General features: G+C 35.1%; 1 protein-coding gene across 2 annotated transcripts in view; it reads left to right on the forward strand.

Moving 5' to 3' along the window:
• Window positions 1-14,718, forward strand: part of Uggt2 (UDP-glucose glycoprotein glucosyltransferase 2) — a 188,522-nt gene that overhangs the window by 158,496 nt on the left and 15,308 nt on the right. Inside the window, exons 31-36 of one of the 2 annotated variants that reach the window (XM_005374097.2) lie at window positions 3,630-3,712; window positions 6,335-6,433; window positions 7,554-7,638; window positions 9,107-9,289; window positions 10,627-10,787; window positions 11,210-11,324. In XM_005374097.2, the coding sequence (XP_005374154.1) occupies window positions 3,630-3,712; window positions 6,335-6,433; window positions 7,554-7,638; window positions 9,107-9,289; window positions 10,627-10,787; window positions 11,210-11,324 (726 nt within the window). Of the gene's footprint in view, window positions 1-3,629; window positions 3,713-6,334; window positions 6,434-7,553; window positions 7,639-9,106; window positions 9,290-10,626; window positions 10,788-11,209; window positions 11,325-14,718 lie in introns of those variants that run through there. The other variant, XM_013516208.1, reaches the window with a different exon arrangement.

Genomic DNA, 14,718 nt, shown 5'->3' on the forward strand with positions numbered 1-14,718 from the left:
ATATATATATAAAATCTTTTTATGTCTTGCTTTCTATTAGAAAAAGGATTTTTTTACTAGTGGCTGAAATAGTTCTTTTGGACCAACCCTGCTGCTTAAAACTACTACAAATATTGGATAAAATGTTCAAATCCTGTTAGCACATCACCAGACATAAGCAAATACACAAAACCAGCGGAAACAACAAACAGCAAAACACAGACACACAATGACTCCAGATATTAGAATTCTTGACAAAAGCTCTGAAACAGTTGTATTCACTGTGTTTAAATAAAAACTCACGTCAAGCATAGTGGCACACACCTGTAATCTCACCAGTCTGGAGACTGAGGCAAGAGTATCATTCCAAGTTCAAGGCCAGCCTGAAATACATAGCAAGACCTTGTCTCAAAAAATAAAACAGGAAAGAAGGAAGACGAGACTTGAAACAATTGTAGGAAATAGAAAACTACAAAAAGTGCACATCAGGGTCCTTTTTCCTGGTGTTGGGGCAGAGTTTTTTAAGTAGAACCTTGCAATATAAGAGTAAAATTAAGAATTTAGTGGCTGGCTTTTTGATTTCCATAAAGAGAATTAAGAAGTTGGAGAGTAGATAGCAAGTATCTTAAATACAGTAGTTAGGAAAATACAGAAAATCTAGGAGAGCAGGAGTGAATTTAAAACTGACTCTGGCATTCACTAGCTGTCTGACCTTAGACAGATTATTTAACTTCTGTCTCATTTATAAAATTGATTTAATATTAGAACCTATCTGCTATGATTTGTGTCTAGATGTACCCCCAAAGCCTCATGCCTCATGCAGTCATGGGGTGGGCTTCTAGAGTTTATGATTGATTCATGGTCCAATGCTGGGATTATGGGTGTGAGTACTACACCCACCCTGGGTCAGGCAGCCTGCATACATTATAAGGGAGGGAAGGAGGCTTGCTCCTTGCTGCTCCTCCATTTTTGCTCTTGCTGCTTTTGCTGTCTTCCGCTGCCCTGAACTGTTGCCCTCTGCCATGTGCCACTCTGTCTTGGAGCCAGCCGAGTATGGACTGAAACCTGCACACACTGTGAACTAAATAAACCTTTCCTTCCTTAATTTTGGGCATTAGGTATTTTGTCTCAGCAATGAGAGAAAAGTAACCAAGACACTACCTTACAGGGTTGTTATGAGAATTAAACAGTTTAGCTTTGTAAAGTGCTCTGTAAGTATTTGCTGAATAAATAAAAGTGGAGTTTTAGAAGATGAAGAATGAATGAATGAATGAAAAATGGCTAAGAATTTTCAGGAATTGCTGAAAGATACCAGTTTAAGTACATACCCTACCAATACCAAAATCCTACACCTGTTTTCTAGCAACTCTCCTAACTATCTGTTGCTCAGCATTGTAGCAAAAAGACAGAAAAAGGAAGGAAAAAAGAGAAACAACACAGTAGATGAGCCCATGAACTCCAGTAGCCCAAGAAAAGGTACTCCAAAAGAAAAGAACAGAGAAAGTGGAGGAGAGAAAGTTTATTGTAGCTAAAAATAGAGAAAAGTGTTTATATCAAAAGGACTCGTAAATTACCAAAAAGGATAAGTGACAATAGCCTATGTGAGATCCTAAGAGCTGCTGAGGAGTAAAGACAGGTCACTACAACAGAATGACACAATTAGCATCAGACTAAGCATTTGCAGCACTGCTGTAAAAGTATAGCAAAACAAAACCTTCAGCGTTCAGAGGAAAATTATTTCAAACCTATAATTCTGTACTTAAGTAAATTATAATCAAATATGAGCAATATAGTTATTTTCTGAAGTGTGAAGATTAAGAAGAACTACTTTTCACACCCCTTCTGCCAACACAAAGATGAAGATGAAGAATGATAGATACTTCAAGAATGGTGAAACTTACTTATAAAGAAATGAAGACAACATCTACAAAGAAATAGGCAATTAATTCTGAGCACCAAGAAAAAATGTCTTCAGGAAGATAGGGATTCTAGACAGAAAACATAAGTGTCTTGGTTACTTTTCTCTCGTTGCGGGGACAAAGTACTTGATGCCCAAAATTAAGGAAGGAAAGGTTTATTTCGCTTACAGTTTGTGGAGGTTTCAGTCCATACTTGGCAGATTACAAGGCAGACTGGCACTTGGCAGAGACCTACAGCTCATGGCAGCAGAACACAGCAAAAGCAACCACCACACACACCAGGGCGGAATGGGGGAGAAATGGCCTCAAGCACCCTTTTCCTCTCCCTTACATATGCAAACTATCCACCCCACGGCAGGTGTAGCTCTCACACCCATAATCAAACTCTAAAAGCCTGCCCCATGACCTTGTGAGGCTTTGGGGGGACACACACACAAACTATAACAATAAGTAATAAACTAGAAATCATTAGAGATATAGTAAAGAAGACATTTATGTATAACTTTCCAAAAGTAAAGCAAAACAATAAATAAAAAATTGACAAAAGACATTTACCTATTGGTGGAATGAGAGGGGAGAGTTCATTTGACTTAGCTTAAGTCTATAAGTGGCATAGTTACGTCATCGTGACTCTACAGAGGAAATAAAATTTTAGGAAAGGAATTTGGAGATTGGGGAAAACAGAGTGTGGGGGACGGGGGAAGAGAGCTAAAAATGCTTAAGATATATTGTGTATGGTACCAATTCCCTAAGATGGATATTATGTATCATAAACATACACTAATAAAAAATGAACCTAAAAAAGGAACATACACTTTAATAGCCTTTCACACTCTTCAGTGTCAAAATAAGCACTGCTCACTTTTCAAGCTTTAAAATTACCATGGCAGATATAAAAGATAATACAATTATGTTGGCTTAACAAATATAAATACTATGTACATTTACAAATGGTAGCGATTTAACCAATATAACCTGGAAGGCAGAGGAGAAAAGTAGAGATACTAGCTAGTGTCCTTATCTTGTGAACAGAATATGCAAGAGAAACCATTGCAGTTGTTGGAATAAAAATTAAGAGATTTTAATATTATTTAGCCTAGCATGGTGGCACACGCCTGTAATCCCAGCACTGGGGAGGCTGATCAGAAGGATAGTTGCAAGTTCCAAACCAAGCTGGGCTACACAGTGAGCTCAAGACCAGTCTGAACTGCATAGCAAAGGCCAGCCTGTCTTTAAAATATATATATATATATATATATATACACACATACACACACACATATATAAAATTAAAGTTACAAAAATACTCAATAGAAAAACCAGACATAGAGATATTACTACCAAAATTTCCAAAGAAAGGAAGAAAGACTGATTATGTGAGCTACTCATCTGTCATCACAAAGAATAAATAATGTCTAAATTCTGCAAACTCAGAAATAACTACTACTTCATGACTGAAATTGATGAATTAGCTAACCTTTGTTGTAAGCATATTATTTAGCAGTATGAAAGTAACCACCAAAAAAAAAAAAGAAAAATGACAGAAACTAAAAACAAGAGGCTGAATTGATCGTTGAAGAGCAGATATTGCCTGGCTCTCTCTACTGCGGCTATCTTTCTTAGTTTTCCAGGGTAATCTTTTCTAATATATTTTTTAAATAGCATATTCTTTTAAATAGCATAATATTTAAAGCTGACAAATTTTACATTTTTTCAAACGATGCTTTCTAGGTGCAGAAAAAGCCAGACAAAATTGACAAAGACATCCTTACTGATCAAGGTGAAGAAAAAGGAATGTGGGATTACATTAAAAGGTAATTAATAATGAATATTTTAGCATATAACTAAATTGATCAAGAGTCAACTACATGGAAATGCTGCAAGTGATAAAAATCTAAGGTGCAGATATTCTTCTCTAGAAATGATAAGACATATATAAATGTTAATATAAGTTAGGAAACTAGCTGTAAGACAGCTAAAAAAATTCTTTCAAACCAGAGAAGAAAAAGGACATATCTAGTTAGGAGAAACTTCAGGAACGTCTTCTTGGAAGAGTTTGTGGCTTAAGATCTATTCTAAAGGAAAGACAGGATTCAACATTTAGAGACAAAGTGAGATACCTGGTTACATAAAAGCAGAAGGACTGGGTATGTTCCTCAAAGAACAGAAAGCAGCCCAGCTTAGCTGCACATTGACTATAGTAGGACATATACAAGTTACATTGTTAATCAAAAAAAGAAAGTATTGGCTCACACATATAATGAATCCAGGAGTACACCTGACCCTGGGCATTCAGGTGACAGGGTCAAAAAACTGTCTTCTTTCTGCTATGCCTCCTTCATTTTCAGTATCCTTTTTTTTTTTTTTTTTTTTTTTTTTTTTTTTTTTTTTTGGTACTAGGAATCAAACTCAGGACCTTGTGCTTGCCAGGCAAGCACTTGTGCCGCTGAGCTATATCCCCAGCCCCACCTCCTTCATTTTCAAATAAATAGGTTTTAAAAGTAAAAGTTTACCATCTCTAGTAGGAAGAAGTAGGTTCTTTGCAAATAATATCAGTGAAACTGCCAAGGCTGACGCGTAAGTTCCACTACAGCCCTGTGTTCCAAATTGAACTGATCACGTGACTCTGACTCATCATGCTTGGGTCATATGTCTGCCTCCACAGCCAATGGGAAGGCCGGACCCACCTAAATGTCATAGAAAAATTGGAGCAAAATCGTTCCCCACAAAATACCAAGTCATCATTACTAGAAGGGGAAAGAATCCTAGGCAGGCAAAATCAAAAGCTATTCTTCTGTAAATCCACATTGTAGAAAACATTTAAAATCTAGTATAGCCAGGCATGGTGGTGCACACCTATAAATTGCAGCACTCAGGAGGCTGAGGTAGGAGGATTGTTGCAAGTTCAAGACCAGCCTAGGCTACAAAGTGAGCTCAAGGCCACTTTGAACTGCATAGCAAGATCCTGTCTCAAAAAGACAAAAATAAATAAATAAATAAATAAATAAATTTTTTAAAAGTCTATTATAAAGATTTGAACTTAATTTGAATTGTGACGGGAAACAGTTGATCATTTTGATCAGAGTGAATACATACACACTTTAGACCAAATAAGTTCCATAACCTAAACAAAATTTGTTAATACCAGTTAAAACCATTTGTATCACTTATTTTGCCCAGTTTAGGCTTCTTTTTCTGTAGTTGACTTGACTGGAAAAAACAATCACATTACCATCCGTGAGTCAACTTTTAAAAATTTTTTCATAACTATTTGTGCTTGGCAAAATATTTTCATGATGATTGCAGTGAAGTAGTTTTCCATATTTTTGGCATTTTAAATGCCTGTTTATATAAAAATGAAGTTTTTTCTGTTTTTTGTTTGTTTTTTGATTTTTGTTTTTAACCAAAACCAGCCCAGGCTGGTCTCACAATGATCCTCCTGTATCGGAATCCTGAGTTCTGGGATTACAGGTATGCACTACCATGCCCAGCTTGAGGTTTTTAATTAAATAAAAATTTCAAATAAAAAGAAATTGAACGCATTTTAAGTATCCCAAATAAGAATGAACCATTTTTGCAGATGAGATTAGATGTACACAGAAATGAGATGGGGCTGATTCAAGTCCAGAAAGCTGTATCAGTTGGCTTTCATAAAGTACCATGATGTAAACCAGGGAACAGACCTGCCTTCCAGACACTCTTTGTACCTCCTGGAGGTCCCCCAGGTAATGAAGACCTCTGTTGCTTGCTATTGACTGGAGACTCTACCCAGTCAGAGGATGCCTAAAATTGTGGGCATATTTATATAGTATTTTAGCATGGGGAGCCTTACTAGGTGCACTCAGCAGACCTACTCTGTTACATCAATCATCCTTGTGCCGTAGTCAACACCTGTCCTGTTTCTTCCTTCATTGTTGGTCTGCTTAAAAGTTTCAGCACTTTAGCCAAGACCATGGCTGGCAGTAACTTGTTCTTTTTTTTTTTTTTTTTTTTTCTCTTTTTGAGACAGGGTCTCACTCTGCAGTTCAGACTGGCCTTGAGCTTGCTTTGTATCCCAGGCTGGTCTCGAACTCCCAGTGATCCCCCTGCCTCAGCCTCCCAGGTGCTGGAATTACTGTTGCGCGCCACCAAAACAACTCTTGGAATTCACAAATAATCAAAGATACTATCTCAGTAGCCTGGAGGCAGTTTAATTGCATCTCACATTATAAATAAAAGCTCATACAACTTCAAGTGATATTGTCACATTTGATATTAATAACTCAATTGTTAGAGTAAGAGATTGTTTAAAATTAATAACTATCCATTTTGAAAGTAATGCAAAAAAATTTTGAAAGGCATTCTTAATTTTACTATTCATCAAATTTAGTATTTAGGCAGATAAAGTTTGCCAGTACATATTAAGAAACTGTCATTTATGACTTTTTAATTCCAAGTTTCACAGGAAAGTTGCGTAAAGATGATGACAAAAAGGAAAAAGATGTTCTAAACATTTTTTCAGTTGCTTCTGGCCATTTATATGAACGTTTTCTAAGGTATGTATATTTTTATTTAATATTTTGAAAACCATACATTTACATGGCCCAGATTTCAGAAAGAATAGAAGAATGTACATGAAAAAAATCTCGTGCTTCTTTTTTCCTTGATACTCACTTCCTTTCCCACAGAAAACCAGTAGCAATTTTATATCCTGCCAAAGATATACTGTGTCTGTAGACAAGAAGGCATATATTTTTCTTTTTTAACTTCTTTTTATCCATGTAGTAACAAAGTATACTGCTCTGCAGCCTGCTCTTTTTTTATGTATTTACAGTCATGGGGTAAATATATAATTTAAATGCAGTAAGATTTTATGAGTTTTATTTGATTAGGAATGTTCTTCTTAAGGCTATGTACTGTTACATAATTTGTAACAATAATAGATAATAAAATATGTATAGTAAAAATTTTCCTTTTCTAATAAAGAAATACCTTGTTTTATAAGAAAGGGAGACGGGAGAAGGAAAGTATATCTATGTAATACAAAAGGATATTTTTAAACAGTTTATGCAGAAAGATCGTAAAGAATGCTTCAAAAGTATTTGAACTGTTGTGTTGGTATTTTAAAATGGAACTTTAGGTACAATTGTACCTTCTCTACTGAGAGGTCTAGGACAGCAAAACAGTGACCTCCCCAGTGAATTTATCATCGGTATAGGCAGATCATTCTTTTCAACTTTTACAGACCTGCCTGATACAAGTCATACAGCAGTGTAGCTGAGGTTAAACTCTAGTTGAATTAAACAGGGATTTTTCAGGCTAGTTTCTTTGCCAGCCAGAATAAACAAATCAATCTAGTCTGTATCAGGATGTCTCCATCTTTATATAGTATGTATTTGATCAGCCATAATATTTAAAGATACAGGGGCTGGGGATTTAGCTCAGTGGCAAAGCGCCTGCCTGGCAAGCGCAAGGTCGTGAGTTCGGTTCCTGGTACCAGAGAAAAAAACTTAAAAAAAAAAAAAAAAAAAAAAAAAAAAATATTTAAAGATACTTCAGTTTGATTCTTTGCCATTTGTAATGGAAAACTTCTCATTCCTACCTTTAAATATTTAATAGCCTTTTAAAAGTAAGATGAATCTTAATTTATATTGGGTTTAATATTCTTTTATACAGAATTATGATGCTCTCTGTTTTACGTAACACCAAAACACCAGTGAAATTCTGGTTTTTAAAAAATTACCTCTCACCATCATTTAAAGTAAGTATATTATTGTTTTTATAGAATGAATAACACTTGAATAATAAACCTTATTATCTCTAAGTTCATATGATATTCTCTTCAGAATAAACGTTTTAAAATGTATATTAGTAAGTTTTAAAACAATATTTTTAATTTAGTTTAAGAAAAATTCTGTTCAATTTTTATTTAAAGAGGTATTTAAAGGAAATGTATAGAAGGAGAGTATATCTGTACATAAAACCAAATCAGAATGCTTAGTGGCTTTTTTATACAATATTTTTACTGTATCTTTTCTATGTTTAAATACACAAATGCTTGCTATTGTGTGTTACTACCTACAGTATTCATTCAGTACAGTAATAGGCTGTACAGATTTGTAGCCTAGGAGCAATAGGCTGTAAGATACAGCATATATAGGTAGTAGGCGTAGGGGCTGGGGATTTAGTTCAGTGGCACAACACCTGCCTGGCAAGTGCGAGGTCGTGAGTTCGATTCCTCGTACCAGAAAAAAAAAAAAGAATAGGTAGTAGGCGTGTCATCTTAGTCTATGTATGCAACTCTGACCAAATCATCATGTAGCTATGTCACTGACACATGACTGTACTTCTAATTCTACAAACAACACTGAGTCACGTGTCAGATATTCAGACCTCATTATCTTATATTTTTATCATAGTCATCTCAAAATGAAGCCCTATAGAAAATCTCATTTTGTGTTCATTATACATCTCTTTTATCTCTCTAACCAACCACTATGTTGACACTTTCATAAACTGTGTGGTATGTGAGTGTTCCAAGATCAGAGGCATTTCTTTCCAGAATCAGGTTTTCTCAAGTCACACACAAGTAGTAAAAAGTATGTGAACTTTTATCGTAGCCAAAGTAATAACTTACTTTAATGACATTAAATGATACAGTTTTATGTACCTTATGTCTTTGTCAGAATTTTCACACTTCTCATTACTGAAGAGTGCCAGTCACCTTTCCATTATTGTGCCAAAATACTGTAGGTATTCAGTTTAGAAGGAGGAAAAGGTTGTTTTGGCTCACAGTTTCGGAGGTTTCAGTCAGTATGTGGTGACGTACCCATGTCACTTCCACCTGTGGCAGCATTGTACGTTATAGTGGCAGCATGTGATGGAGGAGGCCTGTTACTTCATGTCAGCCAGGAAGTGGGAACGGGAAGGGGGCTGTGCTCTCAATATCCCCTTCAAGGGCACACCGCTAGTGACCTAACTGCCTTCTATGAGGCCCCACTTCCTGTAGGTTCCACCACCTCCCAGTAACATCACATACCCGTAACCAAGGTTTTAATGCATGAGCCTTTACGGGACACCTCCAAACCATAGTACAGACATATTTGTGGTGTTTTAAACACTTTTCCAGTTGGTTTATAACAATCTATAATACTCTTACCTTTTAAAGTGTTCTTTTTTTCTATAATATAAAACTTTTCTCATTGTTTGACTTTATATGTATGTTTTAGGAAGTAATTCCTCATATGGCTAAGGAATATGGATTCCAGTATGAACTGGTTCAATATAAATGGCCCCATTGGCTTCATCAACAGACTGAAAAACAACGGATTATTTGGGGTTACAAAATTCTTTTCCTTGATGTCCTTTTTCCACTAGCAGTGGACAAAATCATTTTTGTTGATGCTGACCAGGTAATCAGTTAATTCTTGTTTTTAGTAGCAAACTTTTAATACTTCTGTCTGAATATTAAGACTTAACTTATGTTGCTCCTTTTTATTGTCTTTGTTGCCACACTGTGTAATCATTTAAATACATATTATGATGCACCAACAAAGTACCTTTAGAGCACATTTTCAGGATTCCAGGGGAAAAACTGAAGGTATTGCAAGAGATGCCATTTTATTACCTATGACATGACAATTTTCTGTCTAAATTATCAGTATTTTAAGTTTGGGGATTGAAACAAATGCTTTTAATCATGAGTAGTTATATAAATTCCTATGTATACAAGCTGATTTTTTAAAAGTACCTATTTCTTTTTGCTGGAAAAAAGTAGCAATTACATATAGCTCTCTTTGCATTCTTCTGCCTTTAACAGTATTCTTTGATATGTAACCAATAACCAAGTTCTCATCATTACATCACTTAAAAGAAAGTCCTAAATTTATCAAAAAAATAAATTAAGGCCCTCAGCTTTCAAAATATATATTGCTAAAAATATATTTCCCCTTTCCCTTCTTGCATGGCTTTTCTAATCATTAATGGGAAAAAAATTTGAAAAATATTGATTATTTCCAATAACATTGATAAGGTAAATATATAATACAAATCAAGTGCATAAATTAGACTTTATATACTTAGGACAAAAACATATTTTCATATTCTGTATTAGTACTCATACTGTAAAATATTGTTTTGGTACTTTTTTCCAAGTTAAAAAATAACTAACCATTATAATAACTAAAAAATAGGCAAATATAAATGATGAAGTAAGCACTTTTGAACATACTAATACACTTTTTTTTCCTATGCTCCCTCAACAGATACACTAATATTTTTCCAGCAGGCTTAAACCAGTTACACAATAAACATACTAATGTTATGTCATTAAAGCTATGCATAATAGTCTGGAGGTTTGTCTTTATAATTCAAATTAATATTTTCTAATATATAAAAATAGATACCATAAGATGATTTTAAATTATGAATTCATATATTGAGAACCTAAGGGCTATGTACTTACCTGGTATTTAACCTTTTCCAAAATACTTTGCTTAAAAATGATATAAAATACTCTTATTGATAAGACCACTGTTACATAGACTAAGAATATAAATTTCAGGTTTCTTTTAATCTGTGAGGACAAGGGGGAAAAATACATTTAGTAAATTGATGCTACATGAAAGCAGTGTAAATAAAATGCAGTTGTCTATATCTCTACAATTGAGTGATAATGGTGTGAAATTCACATAAAAAAGGCTTATATTATTTAATTGTCTTCATCAGAAACATTATTTTAATTATTTAGATTGTGAGACATGACCTAAAAGAACTTCGAGACTTTGACCTGGGTGGCGCTCCCTATGGGTATACTCCCTTCTGTGATAGCCGCACTGAAATGGAAGGGTATCGGTTCTGGAAAACAGGATACTGGGCATCACATCTTTTAGGAAGGAAATATCATATCAGGTAAGAAAATGTATACTCTCACTGCTTAGTAAATAAATAAGGTACCAAATTCACTTTTCATAGAAATTACACAGTAATGATAACCAATTGCATAGTACTTACTACATGCCAGTCACTCTTATAAGCCTTTGTGTATGTTAACTCATAAAATCCTTATGACAGCCTTTATTATTAGAACTCTATGGGAACAACTTTATTAAAGGGCTAATTATTACTAGACCTTTGCATATTTATAGTTAAACCCATCACTGTAGACATTCAAAGGGAGAAAATAAAGGTATATAAACAGTATAGAGTATCGAGGAGATTATAGGGCTGGGGAGGTAGCTCAGTGGTAGAGCACTTGCCCAGTATTTATGAGGCTGTGAGTTCAGTCCATACTATCATCAACAAAAAAGAAACGAAATGTTCTGTTTTTGCAGTGCCTTATATGTGGTGGATTTCAAAAAATTCAGGAGAATTGCAGCAGGTGACAAGCTCAGGGGCCGATACCAAGCTCTTAGTCAAGATCCAAACAGTCTTTCAAACCTAGATCAAGTAAGTAAAATGTTAATAGAAAAAGTTGAATGCATATGTAAGGATTATTTAAATTCCCTGTGTATAAACTTCAGAATTATTTTCAACATTTTTAACTCTTTCCTTTCATACAAATATCGCTACTTACACATAAATTTTTCAGTTCACACTCAGTATTTTTACTACCAATAGTATTGTAAGCTCTTATTTCTTTTTCAGACCTCTTCGTTGGGATAATAATGGTTTGAAATTCCCATAAAAAAGGCTTATGTTATTTAGTAGTCTTCATCAGAGCCACTATTTTAATTATTCTAAAACCTCATTTTTCTTTTCTATGCCCTATCTCATCTAGTTGCCCTCTTTTTCTTAATCTCTTCCATCCTCATTAAACATACTTATTCTTTAACATCTTCAGAAAAACTTTCATTCAGTTTTCCGTTGGAGACTGCCTTACATTTTCTTCCCCCCCACACACATACCTTTCTCTCTCTTACACCATTAAATTTTTCATGATAGCATCTATAACATTTTAGATAATTTAAGAAGTAGCAAAAAACCCTACAGCCCATAATCTCTACTGTTTTCTCTTACCCTAAGAACCATGCATATTTATTCATTTAACAAATATCTGTTTCATACCTTCTGTGTGCCACATCCTCTGCCAAGAACTGAGACAACAGAAAACAAAAACAAGAACTCTTGAATTCCTGATGCTTTTGATTCTGATTGGTGCTTTAAAAAAATTAAAAGTAATGAATGTTTTAGAGGAAAAATAAATCAAGAAAGCATGTTAGGGCGTTCAGAATGGTGAATAGAGCTTGGAGTTTGCAGCTGTCAATTGGGCACCCGTATGTTCCTACAAAGGTGACATTTGAGTGAATTCAGATGGAGACATGGAACTGGACCATATGGATGTCTCTCTAGAGCCAGGGTTTCAAGGTGAGAATGAGCCTTACATATTTGAGGAATATACAACAGGAATAAAATTGGGATGGGAGAGGTACAGCATGAGGGAATAGAGGCAGTGGATGGTGCAGAACACGTAGAAAGTTTAAGCCCTTTGCTTAACACTCTAGTAAATTGAAAATTATAGGTCTTGTGACTGCAGTACTTGTGACTTATTTAAGAAGAAATTGGTAAAGAACTAATAAAAATCATTCTTGAAAATTAGAAGAACTCTGAGTATATGCATATACACACATGTATGAATATACAAAATAGGATCTTTTCAGGATTATTAATTAGTTAGAAAACTGACTTAGAGTTCTCAGTAAAGTCTAATAACATGCCAGATTTAGATTATGAATGCCACATTGGTTATTTATACAGAACCCCTAGTCTTACACGTGCAGTAAAAGTCTGTGATTAAGGAAAGGATTCATTTTTCAAGCATTTCAGAAATTAAGAGGTTTTCCTGACATTGCATTACCATATTTGGGAGATAATTGCTTTGTTCTGATGGTTTGGCTTCTGTTCCTACCAGCCCACCGAACACTTCTTATGAAAGTCAGTTATCTTTTTATTACGTAAAAGCATCCAGTGAGCTCTTTGCAATATAGACGTTTTCAGCCTCTCTTCTCTTGACATTCTCCCTGTGTTCAGTGATACCACACTTCCGTGATTCTTCTCTGACCTCTGTGGCTTTCCTGCAGCAGTTGTATTGATGAACTAACTTTTCTTCTACCTTTCAAATAAATGTTGTTCTCTAAGTCTCATCCTTGGCTCTGTTCTCACTCTGTACCAACTCTGTTAGCAACCTTATGTTCATTTTCACTTTTAATTTCTATCTTTCTACTAATAATTCACAAATTTTATCTCTGAGTCTTACCTTTCCTCTGAATGCCAGACTTTTATGCCATAATACCTTGGTTTACGAATGCTTCTGTTCGCAAACAGTTCAGTTGTCTAACAGAAGTGTTCAACAAAGTTTTGCCTCCATTCACAGACTCTACATTGGATGACAAAACACAACCATGGCGATCTTCCCACATAAAAACATGTCCACCTTCCCCAAAATTATAAAACAAATTAAATTCCTGAACCGAGGTACCACTGTATTAAACCTACTGATATAACCACATTAATGCCCCAAATGATCTCAAATTAAAAAATGAAAAGCTCAGCATTCTGTATCCACAACTGTTCCCTGCTTTAGTAAATCACTTAGCTGCCTGTCACGGACTGTATACTCAGGAAACAAACTGACAACACTGGAAATTAGCTTTCAAACAGTCAGTTAGGATGTTCTTTCTTAACCAGCAACTTGTTAAGGAGAAGAAAGGAAATTGAATTAGGTAAAGTTTACAGATGGAAGGAAGAAAGAAACCACAGATCGAAGGAAGGGGGCTGACCCCACAAAGAGCTCTAAAACTGAGATGGCCTTTGAGAGCTGAGACAGCACAAGTTTGATCAAGGAACTCAATTCTTTGTTCCTTTCATCAACCAGTTAGTGAATATAGGCTTCCCGAGGAAAGGGAGTGACCGTGGATGAGACAACTCTGCTCCCAGGGCAGCTCTTAGCATAAACTAAGAGTTGAAGGTTGTCAGGGAGCAGCACTCCCAGAAGCGAGGAAAAGTTTTTAAATTTGAATGGAGATATGGATGCTGCATCACTGCATCTACCATAGTACGTGAAAGAATGAAGTTAAGTTCTCATTGTTTGCAGATTACATGGTACTCTACATAGAAGAGTAAGGAAAACTCTACCAAAAGATTCCTAGATTTCATAACCAAATTCAGTTGCATAGCTGGATACAAAATCAACACTTAAAAATCAATAGCATTCCTATACACAAATAAACTCAGAGAAATTAGGAAAACCACACCTGTCATAATACCATTAAAAAAATTCAATACTTGGGAATCAATCTAATGAAAGAAGTAAAAGACCTCTACATTGAAAACTACCATGAACTAAATGAAAGTCGAAATGGATCAAAGATCTAAACATTGAAACAGAAGCACTAAATCTGCTGGAAGAGAGAACAGGTAGAACTCTTGAAGACATTGGTATAGGCAAAGACTTTATGAACAAAACTCCAGTAGCATGGGAAACATTGCAAAGAATCAACAACTGCGATCTCATCTTATTAAAAGATGAGAGGCTTTTGCACAGAAGAAATCATCAGTGAAGAGACAACCCACAGAGTGGGAAGAAATCTTAGCCTGCAGTTCCTCAGACAAAGGACTAATTTTTATAATATAAGGCACTCAAAACAGTCACTCACCCAAATTTAGAGACCCAGTCCTAAAATGGGCATCTGAAATTATAGAGACTTCTCAGAATAAGTAGAAACAGCAACTAAATATATGCGAAAATGTTCAACATTACTGGTTATTTAAGCAATGCAAATTAAAACAATGCTGAGATTCCATCTCACTCCAGAAGAAATGGCTATCATCAAGAAACCAACCA

This window comes from Chinchilla lanigera, unplaced genomic scaffold (genome assembly GCF_000276665.1).
Source record: "Chinchilla lanigera isolate Chin_1 unplaced genomic scaffold, ChiLan1.0 scaffold00003, whole genome shotgun sequence".
Lineage (NCBI taxonomy): Eukaryota > Metazoa > Chordata > Mammalia > Rodentia > Chinchillidae > Chinchilla > Chinchilla lanigera.